Here is a 19,689-nt window from a genome sequence, read left to right on the forward strand (position 1 = left end):
AAAAAGGTCTTATGCAATACATAAAATGATAAGATAACAAAAACCTTTTTTGTCAAATCTAAAATGAAAAGATGTTTTAGTGATTATAAGAAGAGAGCCACGCAAGGACAGATGTGATTGTCTCATAAAAAGATTTATTTGATTTTTTTTGCCTAAATGTACAAAGGCAAGTTACAGTATTGTATAAAAAAAAATGTGGTAATGTACACTTTACACAAGAGAAACAGTCCAAAAACCAAAAAAAAAAAGAACAGGAGGAATTGGGTGATACAGCCAAAATATATATAAAACAAATCCATTAAAAAAAATGTAAACATTCTTTAAGTACCGGGGCCTGATACTTGGGGATAAATTGTCTTTTGAGAAACACTTGGGATGAAGCTCATCGTGTAAATGACGCTAAGAATGAAATAGTGCACTGCATCCCCTTTCCAACAAATCACAGCGTGTCAACTGAGCACCATTTGAAATTAGCACTGACGATTTTCATGATCTGTATTGAGAATCTCTCTTAACGGCCAAAAACCATGAGATAAAAAATGTTCCAAACTCTTGACAATTCATAAAGTTGTTCTGTGTGGCTCAAACATCCCAATGTACCTAATATCAAATGGCATATTGATGAATATATTAGATGTGTAACTTAAAGCTCATTTCTCTCAGTATTCAGTGTACCATGGTGCTTTACTGCTGCTGTTGCTTTTTTTCATTGTGACTTTACAAACGAGAGGGAGTGCATGAACCAACGTAATCCTCCAAACACCGGTCTTGCGTCTCTCATTCCAACAGAGCCTGTTAAAATCTACCTGCTCTAATCACTTCGTGTGAAAATATGACCTAAAATCAGCAGCAGGCGATCAGGAGAGCGGTGTCTAATTGAGATTTTGAGACTCCCAAGCCTCATTTAAGAGTTTAATGGACCTAGTGAATGTTTAAAAACCAGCAAGCATTGTGACAGCAAACCAATACGAAGCTATGGAAGGTAAAGCAGAGGACAACATCGAAGAGGAAGAGGAAAAGAATCACACACCCTAGCGACAGATATCAAAACAAAAAGTTATCAGATGGTTTCTTGATTGCATTTAAAAGAGTTCCTCTGTACATCATATACAGACATCACATAGTGTGTGCAACAGCGTTTGGTGCGAAACCAAAGTTTGCTTTGCCTGAGGAGACACTGTTTAACGTCACATGTCTAGTGCTATAGTTTACACCATGCTGGACGACACATGAAATACACAGAGCATGATGGGCTATGATAGCATGTTCGGGTCAAACGCTCACTTGGTTTCATAAAACACGCTGGAGTTACCACAACACTTCCACAATAAGTGTTCAGGGATAGAGCGGCCCCATGCAAGAACTTCAGAACAATTAGAACAAAACTACTGGGCCTCTGGTGTCACGCACCCCATAGAGCTGCAGCAAAACGGCCAGCACGTAAGCGCCTCTCTAAAAGATCTTACTATAACTGTCACGTTAACAAACATCCATTTTTTAAGAACCATAGCGATCAGAAATTCTGTTCGCGATGAGGTAAGGTAGCCAAGACGGGAACGAGGATATTCGGTTTCAAGTTGAAGGATAACCAAGTGGAATCGAAGAGAATTCCCTGGAGTAAACAAACCTCGGCCACTGACTGTAACGGAACAGTGCTCGCTGAAATTATATATGTCGCAAATGATTCTGGAAGTGAAACGTTTCGCTGAAAGCAGTTGTGTGAGGGCAGTCATGCGTCGTAAACACTTTCCTTGATTTGCTTGTCCACGAGAGGCTGGATGGTAATGCTTAAAAACAGCATGATGTGACCGGAACACAGTACAGTTGAACTTTTTTATTTATTTATTTTTGAAAAAAAGTAGATTAATTATTAATTAAAAGTAAATTGATGTCATGCTCTTTCGAAGGAACCATTCTGATAATAGTAAAGAGAGAAATGGAAAAAGGAAAAAAGAGAGCAGTCTTGAGGCATTTGGCGATGAGAACCTTTTAGGAACCACTGGCAGAAAGACAGAGTTCTGAGACAATGCTAGATAATATCTGCAGCTTTCACTGGTGGGATCTAGAGAACAACCTTTTAAAAACCGTGGGTCAAACTGATTATTTTTTTTTTTTTCAGTGAGGATGTCAACTAAAATAAAAAAGGGAAACAACTTTAGTTATCTCAGTGTGATAAAACAATTTTCAGTCTTTGTGTTCTTATGTCCCCTCGAGCCCTTGCCTCTTGTCCGGCCACAGCCTGCATCGGGTGAGTGGAATGACAGTCCCTGCTTTTCATCATCCCTCACTAGTTCACAGGCACAGTTCAGTGGCCAGCTGGGCTTTGAGCAGGGCAGGATGGCTTTGAACCTGGTCTCACAGTCTGTAGTGGGGTACGAGGTACAGATACTAGGAAAACATCAATCTGCCACACATTCCGGCAGAAAAACTATAGCAACACCATTCAACTGATGTCTAAATGAACTCCATATACTTCCCCATGTGATCCAGTCACATGATTATTTGTGAAGAAGGGCGAGACAATCAGGTTTCCCTAAAGAAAGAGAGAAAACACAAAAACACGCTGGTTATAATAAAGAATATGGTATGATATCTCTGATTTCGTTAACTTTTATAAATGCAAATATAGTCTTATACTTTAAATATGCACATATACAGTGGGGCTCAAAAGTTTGGGCACCCCTTGCAGAAACTGTGAAAATAGAAGTAATTTTCAAAAAATTAGAGAGATCATACTAAATGCATGTTATTTTTTATTTAGTACTGTCCTGAGTAAGATATTGTTCATAAAAATATATTAACATTTAGTCCACAAGACAAAAAATTGCTGAAATGATTAAAATACATGGACATTTGAGGGACTCAAACACAACTATTAACCCTCTAGAGTCTAAGGGTATTTTTGGGGCCTTGAGAAGTTTTGTCATGCCCTGACATTTGTGCTTTTTTCAGTTTCTTATAAATATCTAAATGGGTAAAGTCTAATATCACTGTAATCAGCACAAACTGGGCTATAATAATATGTGAAATGCATGCATGTACATGATTGTATTTTTGAGAAAAAAAATGTTATGCATGGTTAGTGAAAAACTAAAAATGTTAAATCACTTGAATAAGGCAATAAAACACATACATAAAATTGGTTGCCGGAAAAGTTGAGAACTGGAGCTTGTAGCCTAGAATTTTTCTTTCTGAATGATGTGAAAATCATCTTGTTTACTCACTCACAGAATTTTCTAAAACACTTTTTGTTGGTAAAAGTCATATGCGAGTAGGCGTCAACTATCATGAATATCATTGTGATTTACACCTGAGAAGACAAAGGCCTGCATAATGAGCTGCATAATGAGCCTCTCATTCAACTGTGCCACTCTGAGGGCAAATTTTTTGGCATCCTTTCTCTAGTCACAAAATCCTTCAGAAATCCTTTTAACAATCTTATTTTCTACCAAATAAACCCCATTTATTATCATTATTATTATTATTATTAATGTTGAAAAGAGCTGATAATATTTTTCAGGTTTTTTTTAGGGGGAATAAATCGAAAGAACTGCATTGTTTTTACATTTGTTAGAGTTATCTCTATTTGTCACATTTATATTATTTACATCAAGCTTTTGAATGGTATAGTATTGTATATTGTTATTGAAACGTCATAATGTTTCACTTGATTATACATTTAGTCAGGAATTATAGTTTGGAAAAAGTATTTGGAAAAAGTCTAACTAGTAAAATGTTTACACGTTATGTGAAAACTAGTACAAATAAATAAAAAGAGACTTACTCATGTTTATGATCTCTGCTGAATAAAGCGCTTCATTCTTTTTTCTGAGGAAATCCATTTCTCAAATCCTCAACCACATCACATCGTTTTGGGGTGAATTATGTCTTATTCCTCTCATCGCGAAGCAAACAGTAAAATAAAATAAAAACTTGAAGAATAGTCTCGCTGCTTTTTCTTCTGTGTGGGCGTATTCAAGCCGCGCGCTTCAGTTTGAATCTGAATAGCGCGTTAAGCGCGGGGGCGTGGTCACATTAGATATAATGAGCGGAGATATGAAAAACAGACATTGCGTTGTTTTCATATGGATTACTTTATCTCAGAATATTTGTTTTCGGCAGCACTTGTTTAGTTTAAAAGTAGACATTCCAGGCTTTCTATAGATATCTCTCTCATGTCTCTTCGTTGAGTATTCACGGAGTTACAGTTCATTTTAATGAAATGTTTGTACATGACGATCAGCGGAGATAAAGACTGTAGACAGCGCACCTTGTTTGTTATCTTTATTTTATAAGTGCACAAAGGTTTTTTGTTATTATGTCTGTATCCAAAAAAAACTAGACCCTTTACAGATTCGATAGATGTATTGCTCTTATCTGTACGATTAAAACTGAGGGTGTAATTTAAGTTCTTTTCAGGGTTATCAGGTGAAAATGACTCAAAACGCATATATGCGTTAATCGACTCGAAAGGGTTAAAAAAGATTCAAACATTCACTGATGCTCCAGAATGAAACAAGATGCATTAAGAGCTGGGGGTGAAAACTTTTGGAATTTGAAGATCAAGGTAAATTGTACTTAATTTGTGTACCGGGAAACATACGAGTATCTTTTGTTGCTTACGAAGGGCAGAACTAAATGGAAAAAAATTATATTTCAACAAAATAAGACAAATGTGGCCATCTTCATCGTGTTCAAAAGTTTTCACCCCCAGCTCTTAATGCATCTTGTTTCCTTCTGGAGCATCAGTGAATGTTTGAATCTTTTTTAATAGTTGTGTTGGAGTGCCTCAAATGTCCTCAGTCTGAAAAGATGTATCTCAAAATCATAAAGTCACTGCTTGAAAGGGTTCAGATATGCAAAGATGCTGGAAAACTGAAGAATCTGCAGGACCTTAAAGATTTTTCTTAAGAACGCTGCTCAGTTTAACTGTTCAGAACAAACAAGGGACTCATGCACAACCATCACAAAACAGAAAGACAGTCGAGGATCATCAGGTAACAGAACACAGTATTAAGAACCAAGGGTTCCCAAACTTTTGAGTGGGGTTATTTTAATAATTTCAGCATTTATTTTGTCTTGTGGACTAAATGTTAATATCTTTTGTGTACAATATCTTACTCAGGACAGTACTAAATAAAATATAACATGCATTTAGTATAATCTCTCTTATTTTTTGAAAATTACTCGCATTTTCTGCAAAGGGTGCCCAAACATTCGAGCCCCACTGTACATAAACTAAGAAAACAATTATATAATAAGTTATAAATACAAACATTGTTTTCATTATATATTTATCACTTTTTATCTTCCTGATGTTATTACAAGTTTCTCCACCAGAGGACACTATAGGCTTCTAAAGGGAAGTTGCTTTCCTAAAAACACTAGTAGTCTCAATCTAAGGGGCCTTAAATAATCATAATGCTCTAAAACAGATGGCAGTCTACAGAACCTTTAGAGAGAAGGGCCTCAAAGCAAGTGGAACAATTATAAGCTTGTGCATCAAAAAAAGCTTTTAGATTACTCTATATGAAAGCAGAAATGGGGATATGCTTTCAACTACTATGCTCATCTTTCACTGCGATTTATGTGATTCACTCTTATCTTTGATTTCTCTTACCATTCTCACCTCCGTGCTGGTGGGTACATGGAAGGGGCTGAGGCTTGCTGACTGGCAACAATCGCTGACGATGAAAGGCCTGCAATTAAGGAACATATCCAGTAAAGATGTTGTTTACTCTCAGTTTTCTTTGTGGAATTGGCAGAGCTTTATAGCAATAATATATATTTTTATTTTTTTCCATAAACACATACGAGGCTTTTGAAATCTCATTAAGAGATGCCTTGTTCACATTACACCCCCCAAAACAATCTTTAACAAAATCTAATTCCAATTTGTCTAAAACAGAAAATAATTAATAGAAATGTCAATATTAAGATAATGTAATAATGCACACTATATTACTATATAATTATAAAATAAAGGTTTAATGTAATTAAATTATGAATTTCTGTCAACAATTTGTGATTACATATGACATCCTGTGCAACCATCTGAATTTAAATTTTTTATTTTATAAGCGAGTGTGTAAAAGTAGTAGACTGCTGACCTGTGGCATAAGACAGATCGTACTGTCCGGCTACAAGAGAATAGCCTAGGTGGTGATGGGGTGGCATTATGCGTTGAGAAGGAGATGAACGAGGTCGATCTATTTCTCTCTCCCTCTCTCTCTCCCTCTCTCTTTCCCGTTCTCTGTCGCCTCCTCCTCGCTCCCTTTCATGGGAAGGCTTGTCGGCAACAGTGGGTGATTTGCTCTTGTACTGGTTGGCATGTTGGTGTAGTATGTCCAAGGCTTTGGATTCTGAAGCTGACTTGATGCTGACTGTGGGGCTGGAACGAGATTTCTCTCCCTCCTCTCCACTGCCCACTTTACTGCCATAAGGGGAGAAAGGGTATCCCGCTGGCAGATAGGACCCTAAAGATTAGAAGACCATAATGGTTTTCTACTTTGAAGAAATTATGCACTTTTTATGCACAAGGCTCAAAACATGCTTATGCAAGTACATGAATGCCAACACTTCTAGCCTCACACGTCATTGTGTTCCAAAATGCAATTAATAAAGCAGTGCAACTATGTGTCACATTTTCAGTGTTGCCACAAGGGGCACTATCATCATTAGTAGTTTTCTTTTTTAGTCAACAAAAAGAGGACATTCTTGTGGAGCTAGTTAAACTGGCCACATGTCTATAACTAGTTACCTGAGTAAAAACAACAATAAATTAACAAGCAGCAATATTTAAGTAAATGTTACTGCCACAATAACGCAACATAAGATGTAATCCTTTTTGTAACGTGCATAGAGTATGTTGTTGGCCAATCCGTGCAAACCGATTGTTTTACTAGAAAGTGGGCACTTTGGTTTTTAAGAATAGTATGCTAATAATTTTATCTGAACATCACCAGTAAAATGTGATTATTAGTCTTACCTGGGTAGTTATGCATCATGACAGAGGACATGCCTCTGTATCCAGGATGGTTGGGATCGTAGCTTTGCCCAAAAGGATATCCATGCATGTAATGCAGGTAGGGTTGGTGCTGTGCTAAGGGGGAGCTGAAAGACATGTGAGCATTGGGCCGGGAATCTTTCCCACTGCTTCGCTGGTCCTCAGAGCTGGAAGGACACAAACCATCAGTTACATCTTTACTATCTTCTCTGGAGCTGCTGTCTTTTGGCCTTGGCCTGTCATCTTTGCCTTTTCGCTCACGCTCGCGGTCTCGGTCCTCATCTGGCGGTCTTTGACTGTCAGGGTACTGAAAACAGAAAGACATTAAAGTTAAGGTTTTGAGAGGTAATACATTTACCTTTAATAAATTGAGTTTTTCTATTACATTTTAACTTTTGGGTGAATTTTCCTCCAGCTTGCAAACTGTGCAGTCGTTCAAGAATCACATGTTTGCCTCACCTGTCTGTACCACATGGCTTGCTCCATACCCAGCCTGGCAGACTCCACACTTGCCTTTGAGTCATCCTTTCCATGATGGCCAGCTTCACTGAGCTTCATTTTAAGCCCCTCAGCCTGCTGTGGCTGCAGCTTGGTCTCCTCCCCTTTAGGGATGATGACTGACTTGGCAGGTTCGGAGGAAGTGTCTCTGTGTTTGCCAGGGGCCTGTGGCTTTCCCAGGTCTGAAAGGCTGGGGGCTTTTGTTAGGCCAGGAGGAACAGGGCTCTTATGTTTCCAGTCCTCCTTCATGGAGGCTTCCCTGTCCTTTACTCCTGAGTCAGGCTTTTTCTCAGCAGACCTATGCTGCTCAGATATGAGTCTTTGCCTTTCCTCATACTGCTGCCTGTAGGTTGGATTAGTGTTCATGAGGTGGTTGTGATAAACCTGATCTGAGTATCCATATGGGGGAACGTAGTATTGGTTGTAGTAGAGTGGCTGCATGTACATGTTAGAGCGCTGCTGAATGACAGAGGGTTGCTGCTGGTGTGGCTGGCTTGAAGCGACCTCAGCTTTGCGCTCATCCTGTACGTCCACCTTCATCTTCTCCTCTGGCGATTCTTGCTCCTCTTCCTTCTTCAGTTTCAAAGCTTGCCCTTCTGGCAGAGGCCCACTAGCAGTGGCACCACCAGGGCTAGAATGGGTGTAACTGGGGGAGTAGTAGTTGTCATAGCTAGCATAATATGCAGATTCCTTAGAGGATGCCTGAGAGGGAAATAGTGCCTTCTTCGCACCGTCCCTTCCTGACTGATCTTCTGCTTTACCTTTGACCCCTTCCATTTTGCCTTCACCATCTTCCCCAGCATCAGATATGTCAGAGTATGCAGGGCTGTTTGTCTTTACCGAGGAGCTATCAGCCCCATTCTGGTTGACGGCGTGAAGAGGAGTGAGAGGCTGTCCACTGCTATCCACACGACTTGCCACCCCGATGGATGGACTGGGAGCATTATCTGTGAAGCTGTATATCTTATCCGCCTCTGCCTTCATGCTAGCAAGGCGGCTTTGATGAGGGTCTGAGGAGCCATTGAGATTGCCCTCACTCCTGCTTCCTGGGTCAGAGGACTCAGAGTATGGACTTTTCCCCTCTTCAGTTTTCCCACTCTTTCCTGGGAGCTTGGGACTGTCTGCATCCTTGCCCAAATCTTTCTTTTTCTTGTCCTTTTTCTTTTTGTCCTTGGAGCTGCTCAAAGCTGGATTAATCGGCGAAGAGTCCCCAGTCACGCCCAACTTAGATTGAATACCTTTTAGCTGGGGACTCTTGGGGATGCCCTGCAACATGTTGGCCAACCCTGGAGGATGGTTGGGGCTTCCACCACTAAATGGTGTTGGCTGCAAAGAGTACATCTGCTGAGAAGGTAGGGATGGAGCCATGGGTCTGGAAGACTTTATGTTCTTCTGGGATTGCTTGTCAGACTTGACATTGCTGCTTGGCTTTTTGGACTTCCTGTCATCCATGCCGTCATTGCTAGCTTCATCAGCAGTGACGCAAGGCCCTTCCTCACAACCCTCCATAGGTGTGCCAGAAACATCTGTTTCAGCATCACCATTCTTTTTCTTTGACTTGGAGCCAAACTTTCCAGGAGATGGGGATGGACTTTGAGCATCAAAACCTCTACCTTTTGGTGTGACAGAACGTGCTGGGGAGAGAGAGCCTTTCTGTGTAATCGAAGCTCCATTGCAACTTCCTGGCTCTGGGTGGAGAGAGGATTCTTCCCCGTATTCGCTGTCCCCGTCCATGTCCAACTTAATATCATCATCATTATGAGCACGAGCCTGATGGTACTTCAGGCCATTGATGTGCTTGTACTTCTTGTTGCAATTGGGATGCGGGCAGTCAATCAGTACAGGTGAGGGACAGGTTCGGTCTAAAGGAGGAGGAAGGGACTCAGTTTTGATGATGGGAATTGGGAGTGCAGAGGAAGTCACTCCACCATTTGAATTTGTGCGCATACGCTTGTTGCCTTTAGAATCCTCAGAGCTAGAGTTTGGCTCCATGTCTGAAGCAGGCTTGTTCTTGCGCTTACTAGCTGAGGAGGGACTAGCTTTTATGTCCTCTGTGTTGCTATTGGGCGGAGTCCTGCGCTCAGAGGGGATTTGGCTTACACGCCGACCCTTGCTGTTGGAACTTGCTCTGGTCTTGTTGTTGTTGCTGCCTTTATTATCAGATGAGTTACTGTTCTCTGTGACTGGGGTGTTACTATTGGGTCGCATTCTTTTACCACGGCCACGTCCATTTCTCATTTCTAGGTCACTTGTGGGAGACTCGCAGAACCTTAAAGAAAAATAAAGATTGTCAAGTTTTTCCCCAATTACCATAATAATAATAATAATTTGGCAGTATTATTTTGATTATATTAAAGGATGTCAAGTGTCTTTAAAAATAAGCTTTTAATAATGTGGTACTAAGAAGAGGGGGCTGACAAACATTGACTAGTAACCTAGGAAGGAATATTTTATTTGATATTTTAAAGCGCTTCACGTGCCTTGGGGGAGCCCAGTCATGACGGGTACAATCCAAAAGTGTTCCGACGTATGTTTTGTTCCGCCAAGTAACATTTACCACCAACATACCTGTAAAACATGAAGAGGACACTTTTAAGAATATCTCCATTATCTATACAGAGACTCAATGACAGAGTAATACAGTAGAGTTATAATGTCATGAGCACTACTCATCTGGTTGCTTCTCCACCTCATTATCAATATTCCAAACACCGTCTTTGCAGAAGCAACAATTCCCATTTAAATAGTGCAAACGGAGGTTTTCTAAGGCCAGCACTCTCAAAGCAACCCTGCTATTTGTATGGTATACTTCATGATTACACCAGCTTAAGGCTGTAAGGAACAGAGTGTGTTGTTTTTGGGAGGAAAATGTTTGATGGTGTCCTCCATCTGACTTTGCAGTGCTGTGAGCCACCTCTGCAAATGGTTTAGCAATCGTGTGAAAACAGCTGAAGCAAATGAAAATGCTTGTATCTGGCAGTGATTCAGAGGTTTCACTGCAGAAGCTCAGAGAGGTAAGTGCTGGATGATTCTGTGATTTTGCATTACCATAAATAGCAAGCAAAATCAATAACACATTACAATAATATGCCCTTAATAGGTAATGAAATTCAGAATAATATTGTGTAACATTGATAAGGCTTCAGTCACGCTAATAAATTAAAAATAAGCTTCTACGTTGTTAAATTTTGTAAGTATACTGAAACTTCATTATACTACTTAGTATACTAAATTAAATTTTTTAAATAAAAATCTAATTAACAAAAAGATTATTCTGTAGAATATTGCTTTTTAAGAATGAGTGTCTTTTAGTCATTGTTTTTATTTATTAAATAAATAATAGGCCTAAATTTTGTTTTCCACCAAACATCATAGTGTGGGCCTTCAAATGTGAGAGCTGAATTCATCAACGTTCCTTTGAAAAATGTCAGTGGAGGTCATTCGAAGAGCGCATTAGCGGGGGCCCCTTCCTATTTCACTTGCAGTCATTAGCGTTTCTCTGGCCACCTGTCTGAACCCAGGCTAAATGAGGCTAAATGGCTGGTATTTCACCTCTGATGCCCTTCAGTAGCCAAAGTGGAACAAACAGAAGCTTGACATGTGAAGCTTGACATCTTTACACTCCATTAAAAACAGCTCTATTGGTGTTTAAAAGGCTACAGCAGCTCTACATTGATTTGTCATGATTGTTTTTTTTGTTTTGTTTGCTGGGTAGGAGACCAGCTTAACCCAACTTAGACCAGAAAAATATCTTAGGCTGGTTTTAAGTTTAAATTTCATATCTCGATTTTCATGCCAGATATCTCGATATCGATACGATATGACTACGTGTTCTTTTGCTAAGCACGACCTGCACAACATGTCACTCTGGTTTACATCATCTTTTCTGAATCCAAAATACTTCCAAATTATGGAAGATGATTTATGCTTTGGCACCAAGTCAGATTCTGCACCGCCACCGGCCGCATTATCTCTCGCACTCATTTCTTTCTAATTTATCCGCTGTCTCTGTACAGACAGGCGCGCTCAGAGCTAGTGCTGTCACTTTTGTGAAAAAATCATTTTAGATTTTTAAGACATAAGTGTTCATTGAATCGATTGTAAAATCGATTTTCCATGTCTAAAAAAAAAAAAAAAAAAGTTTCCTTTTTCAACGTCAAATAACGGACGAACATAAAGGGGGGGCTGGAAACGCAAGTCAGCAATATTTCTTATTTATTGGCATGAACTTTCATGAAGAATAACAAATAGCAACAGAAGTGCAACATTCTCGAAAAAATATGCAGAGGGGACGGCTGCCATAACAAAAGAAAAACATCACTGCAGCCTTCATTTATGATTTAGGCAATTCAAAAATCTCCAAGATTATTTTTTAATAAAGATTCAATCCATTTAAAAAAACTGTTAAAAAAAATTAAACTTTAAATGGACTTGAGAACAGGCCATGTGTGTTTTTTTATTGAACGTAACCGACACTAGGTAGGCATATTGTAATGCGCAAAAAGGCGCAAAATAAGGCCATTACAAATTCATTGGACAGGAAAACAAGTCGATCAACATTTTCAGAGTCCAGAGCAGAGCGTTTTTTATTCACTATATGTCCAGCTGTTGAGAAGACACGCTCCGACCGCACTGATGTCCCAGGGACACTCAGGTACAGCTGCGCAAGGTGAGGGTATTATTGCCAATTTCCACAACAAAAGCCGGTCGCTCTCAGCTTGCAATGGTCCTTTTCATAACTCATAACTCGTCTACTGCGCCGCGAGACCTCCAGACGCGTGTAAACACGTCTTTACATTGAAATCATTCGCGCCAGACGAAGAGGTCAGGCATACAGCTCAACAAATGCGATCGTTATAAAGGTGTTTAAACAACAATATACTTCCACTTGCATGTATTTGACAATCGGAATATCAGATATTTCATGCCATAAATAACATATTTGTGAATATTCTGAATAAAAAAGGAAAAATGATATAAAAGCAGATCATCATTCATTCAGCGCTGTTGCTGCTGCAGTGTGTCACGTGACAAGCAATGACGTGCCACCATGGAAACGCCACCCCCCTTTCACAATATAGTTCCCACGTCCCTGGTAGTGTGTGCGCTCTGGCTTTAGCGGTGCATTCAAGGGCACTCATAAAACTGATGTTTGTTGTGACTGCCAGAGTTGTATGTAGGGCGAGCGTGGAGAGGGGAAATCTATATCGTCTATATCGTTGCTTTTTTCGATATTAATATCTTGAAGGTTCATATCTAGATATAGATACGATAACGATATATCGCTCAGCCCTAATGTGAAGGCAGCATTAGTAAAAATAGGCAGAGAAAATGGTAGCTTTAGCAACATTAACCTTAAAGAGAGCCCACAAGCTCTTTTGGACAACAAAATATACGACGTGATGCTTACTTTGTCTGGACGTTTGCACATGAAGCATTGGTATCGATCCCTCTTTCAGAAGCAATCTTTGCAGAACTCCAGCGCTGAACTGGCCCACGTTTGTATGGCAGTCCGGCGTAAAATGTTAGCACAAACGTATAGGCCTTTCAGTTTTTTTCTGGGACATGTCCTTCGAAAATTTAAAGTAACCACTGTGTCCTCAGTGGCCTATGGAGACTCCTATGTTGTTTGGTGCATCCCAACACACAACACTTTTAATGGCACTTTGGCGCTGACATTGTATCTCCAGGAGCTACAGCCAGAAAACAGTAATGGCAGACTGCTATTTCTCACTCAGGGCTGTGTATATGCTAATAGGGAAGAAAGCCTTGTAAATGGGCGGGACTTTCCCCGACTATAACATCATAGTAGTGAGAAATCTGGAACTGTTAGTGTGGAGAGACTGATTATGATTTATTAGGATTATAAAACAATGAGTAGGTGGATTTTTACCATTATAGGCTGGTTGTTTTCACACTCTGCGGCTACACAACTGTGTTCAAACACCTTATAAAAGTGATTTTTGCATTCTATGGCACCTTAAAACCAACAGCTAATTCAGGCAATAAAACAACACATTGATCCAATAGCTTGTTGAGGTGGCCCTGGAAAGAGGGTTGAATCAGGATACTGGCATATGAGCCTTGCTGTTTGGCACGACTGTGTTTGCTGGCATCAAGCTCTTCATAGTCTGTGGGTGAGGGCTTTCTGGGCTCTACTTCAAGAGCAATAAACTTTCAGAAGATTTAGGGCTGACATTTGGAGGCATCAGCATGAACGGCTTGTGAGAGTAGATGCCACACCAACACGACCCTGGACTGCTTCCAGCGTCCTGCAGAGGGGATTTGTGTCAGAGTGATGCCTAGAAATATTGCTTCAATCTGCCTCTGACTGTTTCATCATGAACTGAGAGCTGTCTGCCCTTAACCTCCTACCATTCTGAGATTCACGGACTGGGCTGAAACATGAGCAAGTCAATATGTCCATCCGCAAATAAAAGGTTGCAGTACACTAGATAAGATTTCCACACTGGGCTTTGGCTGAAATAAAGCACCTCACTGCTGATTTGAGGAAGTCGTGAGAGGACACTGCGACTCAGCAACAACTTCATCTGCAATAAGTCATGGAAGATGGATGCTGTGTTCTAAAGCTCAGCGAGCTTCCTAGGCAACATTTGTTGTTTTACTAGGTGCACTCCTGACACAAATGCAACTCTAAATTATGCTCCCTACAAGATGCCTTGCTTTTGGTCAAATTCTAATGCATCTTTAATGGAGGCAACAAATTATGCAATGCAATGAATTTCATCTAAAATGGAGGATTGTGTCTGGGGAACGGTAAAGTATTTTATTAATTACATGAAAGTATTGATTACTTAGTGCAATAAAACATGCACAATCATTTTTGTTGTTTTTGCTTGTTTGTTTTTAGGTTACTGGGTCCTTGGCTTAGAACCATGATAAATTCAAACCAGAAATGGTACAAGGAAGAGACTGATCACTCAGAGACCAATGAATAGGAGATAACATAGTACAGCTGCTATATAAATTGAAGTCCCGGCAATTGTCTTTGATAGTTTATTTAATCCAGCACACGCCAACTTGAAAGCCATGTGATGAGCTAGAGAAGATAAATCTATGATTCCATTGTTGTCTGATTTTATTACAGATTCATAATATGCTAGAGAAATACAACCTTGCAATCTTCAGTTCAATTGAGTTAGAGATGAACATGTCTGCCTATTGCCTACATAGAAAACAGGTTTTGAACAAAGCTGGAAAATCAATGTATTGCTGTAGGATTATTGTTTGAACTGTCTTACAGGCTACACACACTATGATTAGTGATAGATAAATAGCATGGCAGTATTGTGGGGATTCTAGATATAGGCCAGCAGCTCTGCATATTTTAGGTGTCTCATTTCTAACCACTTTGGATCTTAGAGCAGTCTTCTAACAAGTTAATGAGTTAAATTAGGTGCGCTAAATAAGGACGATCCAAAATAAGAAATGTACTGGCAGCCACTGTAATGATTCCAAACAAGCCAACTGAGTCCTCAATCCTTCAAGTAAAGCTGGAAAGATCGCATTTAAGAATTGAATGCATGTGATTGTGACCACAAATTTGTACATTTACAAAAATTTGTAAAAAATGTTTTAAGCCCTGCGTTCCCAACTTTCGAGTCATGTCAGTTAGCAAACATGTTGGATGCAATGGATGCAGCATCTGTATTAATGGCGAATTTGTTACAAATAAATTTGTTTTTCCATTTAAAATAAAACTAACTGGCATATACCAAATACCACTGTATTGAACAACCATAAGGGAATATGTTAAATTTGCAGCACGTTCATACATTTAATAAAAATGAAGCAAAAACACACCTGATGTTTATTAATTCATCTTTTTCTGGATTTAAAAAAAGATTCTTGTTGAATTTTATGCAGAAAAGGCACATCAGAAATTAGTTATTAGAATTAGTTATCAGTTATTAGAAAACACCTGTTGTCGTAATTACGACTTCCCAACTCTGAGTACTTGAACAAAGCAATAGATATTTACATCAACTCTTATCACATTTATAACTTTTAACAAACTTCAAAACCTTCATCATCAGATGTGATTTGATTAGAGTTGGATCTGAACTCTGCAGTAAGGCAGATCATTGCCATAGAGATTCAAAACCAAAATAAACATAACACATTAGCAGCCATAGGATTTAGGAAGTGTGGGTGGACTGTCTGCAATGTCTTTAAGAGAGTGCAACACAGTGGAAAGACATCTCAAAGTGGTAGAGAGATGTGTTCCCTGCCACGGGATCTAGCTGCTCTACTTTCCACCCACACAAAGTGTCACCATGATACAGATCTGTCCATACACCCCGATGAGAAAAAATAACCGATCAAAAGGAGAGATGCACACCAGTGGAACCATCCAAAAAAGTGTGAGAGAGGGTGAAGAAAACACCTGCACACCAATGGTTCCCTGTGTAGGAGCAGATGATTGGAGCCCTGTGTTTGGGAGCCATCCTGCATAAATATTGAGCTGATCTTGTGGAAGTGTGGCACTGGTTGGGCAAGGCTATGAATGGCCACATGAACGGTCTTGTTTTACTTTCCTTCTTGACCCTTCAACTACATTCCCTCTCCATGTCAGACACACACACACACACACGAGTGGCCACAGAGGAGCAGGGTGAATCAGACACACTGTGCCCATGGCAAGCGGAATAGAAAACACTTAGACAGCCAATGTGCTCTGAATGTTGATGAGGCAGCCCTTTATATGGCGGCACTGGGAGGATGGCAGCAGGCAAAGTGTGGGCGGTACATACTCAACTGCCTACCCATAGCATGGATATGCTCTCATTTAGGGATTTGAGGGACATTTTTCCTTTTCGTGCTCAACAATCAAGACAGAGGATGTGGAGAGCAAAACACACTGACATTTCTCCAGTGGGCTATGATTAACTAGGATTAAAATAAATAAATAAATAATAAATCAAACAGAATCTGGACAAATCAGTTAGAAGAAATTAATCTGCAAGCGTAAGGCACCATGTTACTGCTCTGGTTAAGAAGCTGTTAACAGAACAAAGGGCCTGAAATCATTAGGAGGAGGTGTTTTCAGCTAAGATATATAGGATAGATGTACTTTATTGATTCAAATCAGCAAGATACTAATATGTAAATGAGGACAGGAGCAAATCATTTTGGTAATTGTGTACTGTAAGGACTGCTCTTATAATTACTCTTGAACAAGCAAGATTATTTATGTAAATACAATATTTATTGCATTTGTAATTTAAAGTTTAAACAAATCACATTTTAACTTAATTATAAATTAATCATTACTTTATTTAAAAATGAATCATAACTAGACTTTTGGTTGGGCAGCGAAGCAACATGGCAGGTTAAGCTGCGAGCTCCCTCAAGTCCGTTTTAAAGCTCTGCTAAACTCAATTTATACTCATTGGTAATTTATGTGTGCTCAGAGATGAGCGGAGGGACAAAATCTAAAGCTAAAAGAAACCCCGAAGAGCAAGGCAAATACTGTAATCGAACAGAGACAGATAACATACAAGGAGTAGAAGATGGCGATCAGAAAACTACAGACTACACGCAGGTTTAAACTGTGCAAGTAAGCAGATAGAGCGAGTTGAAAGTGGAGCTCAAAACATTTAAAGATGAATTTAAGATGTAAATTAGAGGAAATTAAGGAGGACATAAATAAAAAAGGCACTAACAACACAAGAAATAAAGGAACAAAATGCAAAGGTTGAGGCTACTCTGTCTAATGTTGAGGAAATGGAGTGATGGAGCTCTAAGACCAATGGCCTACTCAGGGCCGCTGCTGGCCAAATGGGTGCCCTAAGCAGAATAGTTTTGTTGTGCCCCCTCCTTCCAAAAAAAACAAAAAACTATTATTAGGGGTTAAAATAAAGCTTTAATAAAAAAAAGTTAATAAATTGTGTTATTTATAAATTACAATTGTAGCTCTAGGCAGTTACCTATGGTTATGATTTAATTTTATAGTCTCAAGCATTCAGAAATCACACAAAATAAAATTAAGCAGTTTCACTATAATAGACCCATGGATAATTTTGGTACGGGCTGTGATGTCCACATGTTTTTTTGTTGAAATATTTAAAGAGGCTGAGGCATTCCTAATGCAATTGGGTGACCAAAAATGTAAAATTAAGTGGACATTTGAATTCAATGTTTGGTCAATTTTAAACAAGGATCTGATCATCCTGTAAGTGTAACAACAGCAATTATCAGGCCTTGGGTGCCATTTGCAGGCATTTAATGCAAATTGTTTTTTTTTCGTATTAGCTACATTATGTATTTTAACGGTGTTATTCAATGAAACCATATGCTTATTATTTACTAATTATTTTTATATAACACATTTTAAATCTAAAATATTAAGTCAGATGCGTTGTTGGTGGTGGTGAAATTATTACTGACATTAAAACACATTACTAACGTCAACAGTCAAAAATGTATCACAGGATTATGAATGTAATTACCTGAAAGTGATGCTCGGGCGTCATCTTGGCCTTTTGTATAATTTTTTTTTTCTCTGCGCCAGACTGCGCTGATGTTTTTTCTCTGATATAGCCTAGTTGTCCATTAATTATGATGATCATTTGTATTCAGCCGCAAACATGAGGTGAGAGCAGGCATTGATGCTGAATGGCATGTAACGTGTGCTAATACTGCGTTCATTATAAAATACATACATATAATATATTAATGCTTCGATTTATATTTATGTATATGTTAATATAAGTGTAGAGCAAAAGTTTTTTTATCTTTTTTTTGAGCAACTGGGATGGTGCCTCCCAGCAGTTGGTGCCCTAAGCAAACTGTGTACTATGCGAATAGGGAGCGGCAGTACTGGGCCTACTACAGGATTTAATACAAGAACACAAAAAGATGATAGAATAACTGACTGACCTCAAGTGGTGGTCCAGAAGGAATAACTTGCACATTTTTGGAGTGCCAGAGGATGCAGAGAAGGAGTCTGTTATTCAGTTTGTTAAAGAACTCATCCAGAAGGAACTCAACATTGACACAGACTGTCAAATTCAGCAGGCGCACAGGGCTCTGGCACCAAAGCCTAAAGCAGATCAAACCCCGAGGGGTGAAGAAGAAAATAATCACACTCAAAGAGTGAAGAGTTTTCTTCGTTCATGATTACCCTTTGGCTGTGGTTCAGCAACGAAAGTCGTATGTTAAAGCCAAGACAATCCTGAAAGAAGCGGGGATACTCTTTCAGACCCCATTTACTAAGATGATGGTCCACTGGGATAATGGAATAAAAAAAATGTACAATGAAGCGAAAGAAGTGGAGGAACATCTGCATGATAGAGGATATAAAGTGGCTGATTCCAAAGATGCAGATGGCCCCACAAAGTTACTGGAATGACTCAAGGCAAGGAAAAGTGGGAAAAGTGTGAAAGAAACAAATTAATATTTTAATCTCTAAATTACGCAGTAATTTGTGGATTAATGCTTACTGGGGACCGTTAAAACGATTCAGTCCGATTTGGTGAACTGGTTCAACCGGTTCACTAAGAAGAACCGATTAAATCCAACGATTAGTTCGCGATCCAGACATCACTAGTACAAAGTGAAGATATATTGATACGTAGTGTATTAAATCTGTGCATTAGTTTGTTGAGCCTTTTCTTTGAACAGTTCTTGAAGAGTTTCATCGTTTTGACTGTAGTAACCGAACGAAACACAGTTTGATTGCTGAAGCGAGGATGACAGACAACCGCAGTGGAAATTAGAGTTTATGTGAACTTGAATTTAATGACTTCAATATTAATCTGTACCACACACTGAACTATGGAACAGCTTCAGAACACTTGAAATATGTCCACAAAAATGTGTTGGTGCTTTATAATGCTTTTGTGTATACATTTATGCATTATAAATATATGATTTTAAAAATAAATATTTGTAGTAGATAAGAACACTTTTACGTGGCATGCTATTTAAAAGGGGTCATGAACTGAGAAACGAACATTTCATTTATCTTTTCACATATAAGAGGCTATTACACTAAAATCATCCTGTAAGTTTTAGAATGCCAAACTTTCTCATAAATCTAAAAACATTATTTTGAAGCCAGTCTGCTAAACAACAGGTTGTGGAATTTACAACTCCATGATGTAAAATTTTGGCTTAAGACCAACTCCGCAGAAGATGATCAATGCCAACTTCTACATCAC

The 19,689-nt window shown here is 39.1% G+C and overlaps 1 protein-coding gene across 2 annotated transcripts in view; it reads right to left on the reverse strand.

The window, feature by feature from the left end:
- Positions 1-114: 114 nt before the first annotated feature.
- Positions 115-19,689, reverse strand: part of LOC113106520 (zinc finger protein 609-like) — a 58,790-nt gene continuing 39,215 nt past the window's right edge. The window contains exons 4-9 of one of the 2 annotated variants that reach the window (XM_026268541.1): positions 9,985-10,072; positions 7,466-9,773; positions 6,989-7,313; positions 6,111-6,476; positions 5,630-5,699; positions 115-2,533 (exon numbers count right to left, since the gene is read on the reverse strand). In XM_026268541.1, coding sequence (XP_026124326.1) covers positions 2,524-2,533; positions 5,630-5,699; positions 6,111-6,476; positions 6,989-7,313; positions 7,466-9,773; positions 9,985-10,072 — 3,167 coding nt within the window. In that variant the 3' untranslated portion in view covers positions 115-2,523. Of the gene's footprint in view, positions 2,534-5,620; positions 5,700-6,110; positions 6,477-6,988; positions 7,314-7,465; positions 9,774-9,984; positions 10,073-19,689 lie in introns of both variants that reach the window. The other variant, XM_026268543.1, reaches the window with a different exon arrangement.

The sequence above is a fragment of the Carassius auratus genome, chromosome 7, assembly GCF_003368295.1.
Source record: "Carassius auratus strain Wakin chromosome 7, ASM336829v1, whole genome shotgun sequence".
Classification (NCBI taxonomy): Eukaryota; Metazoa; Chordata; class Actinopteri; order Cypriniformes; family Cyprinidae; genus Carassius; species Carassius auratus.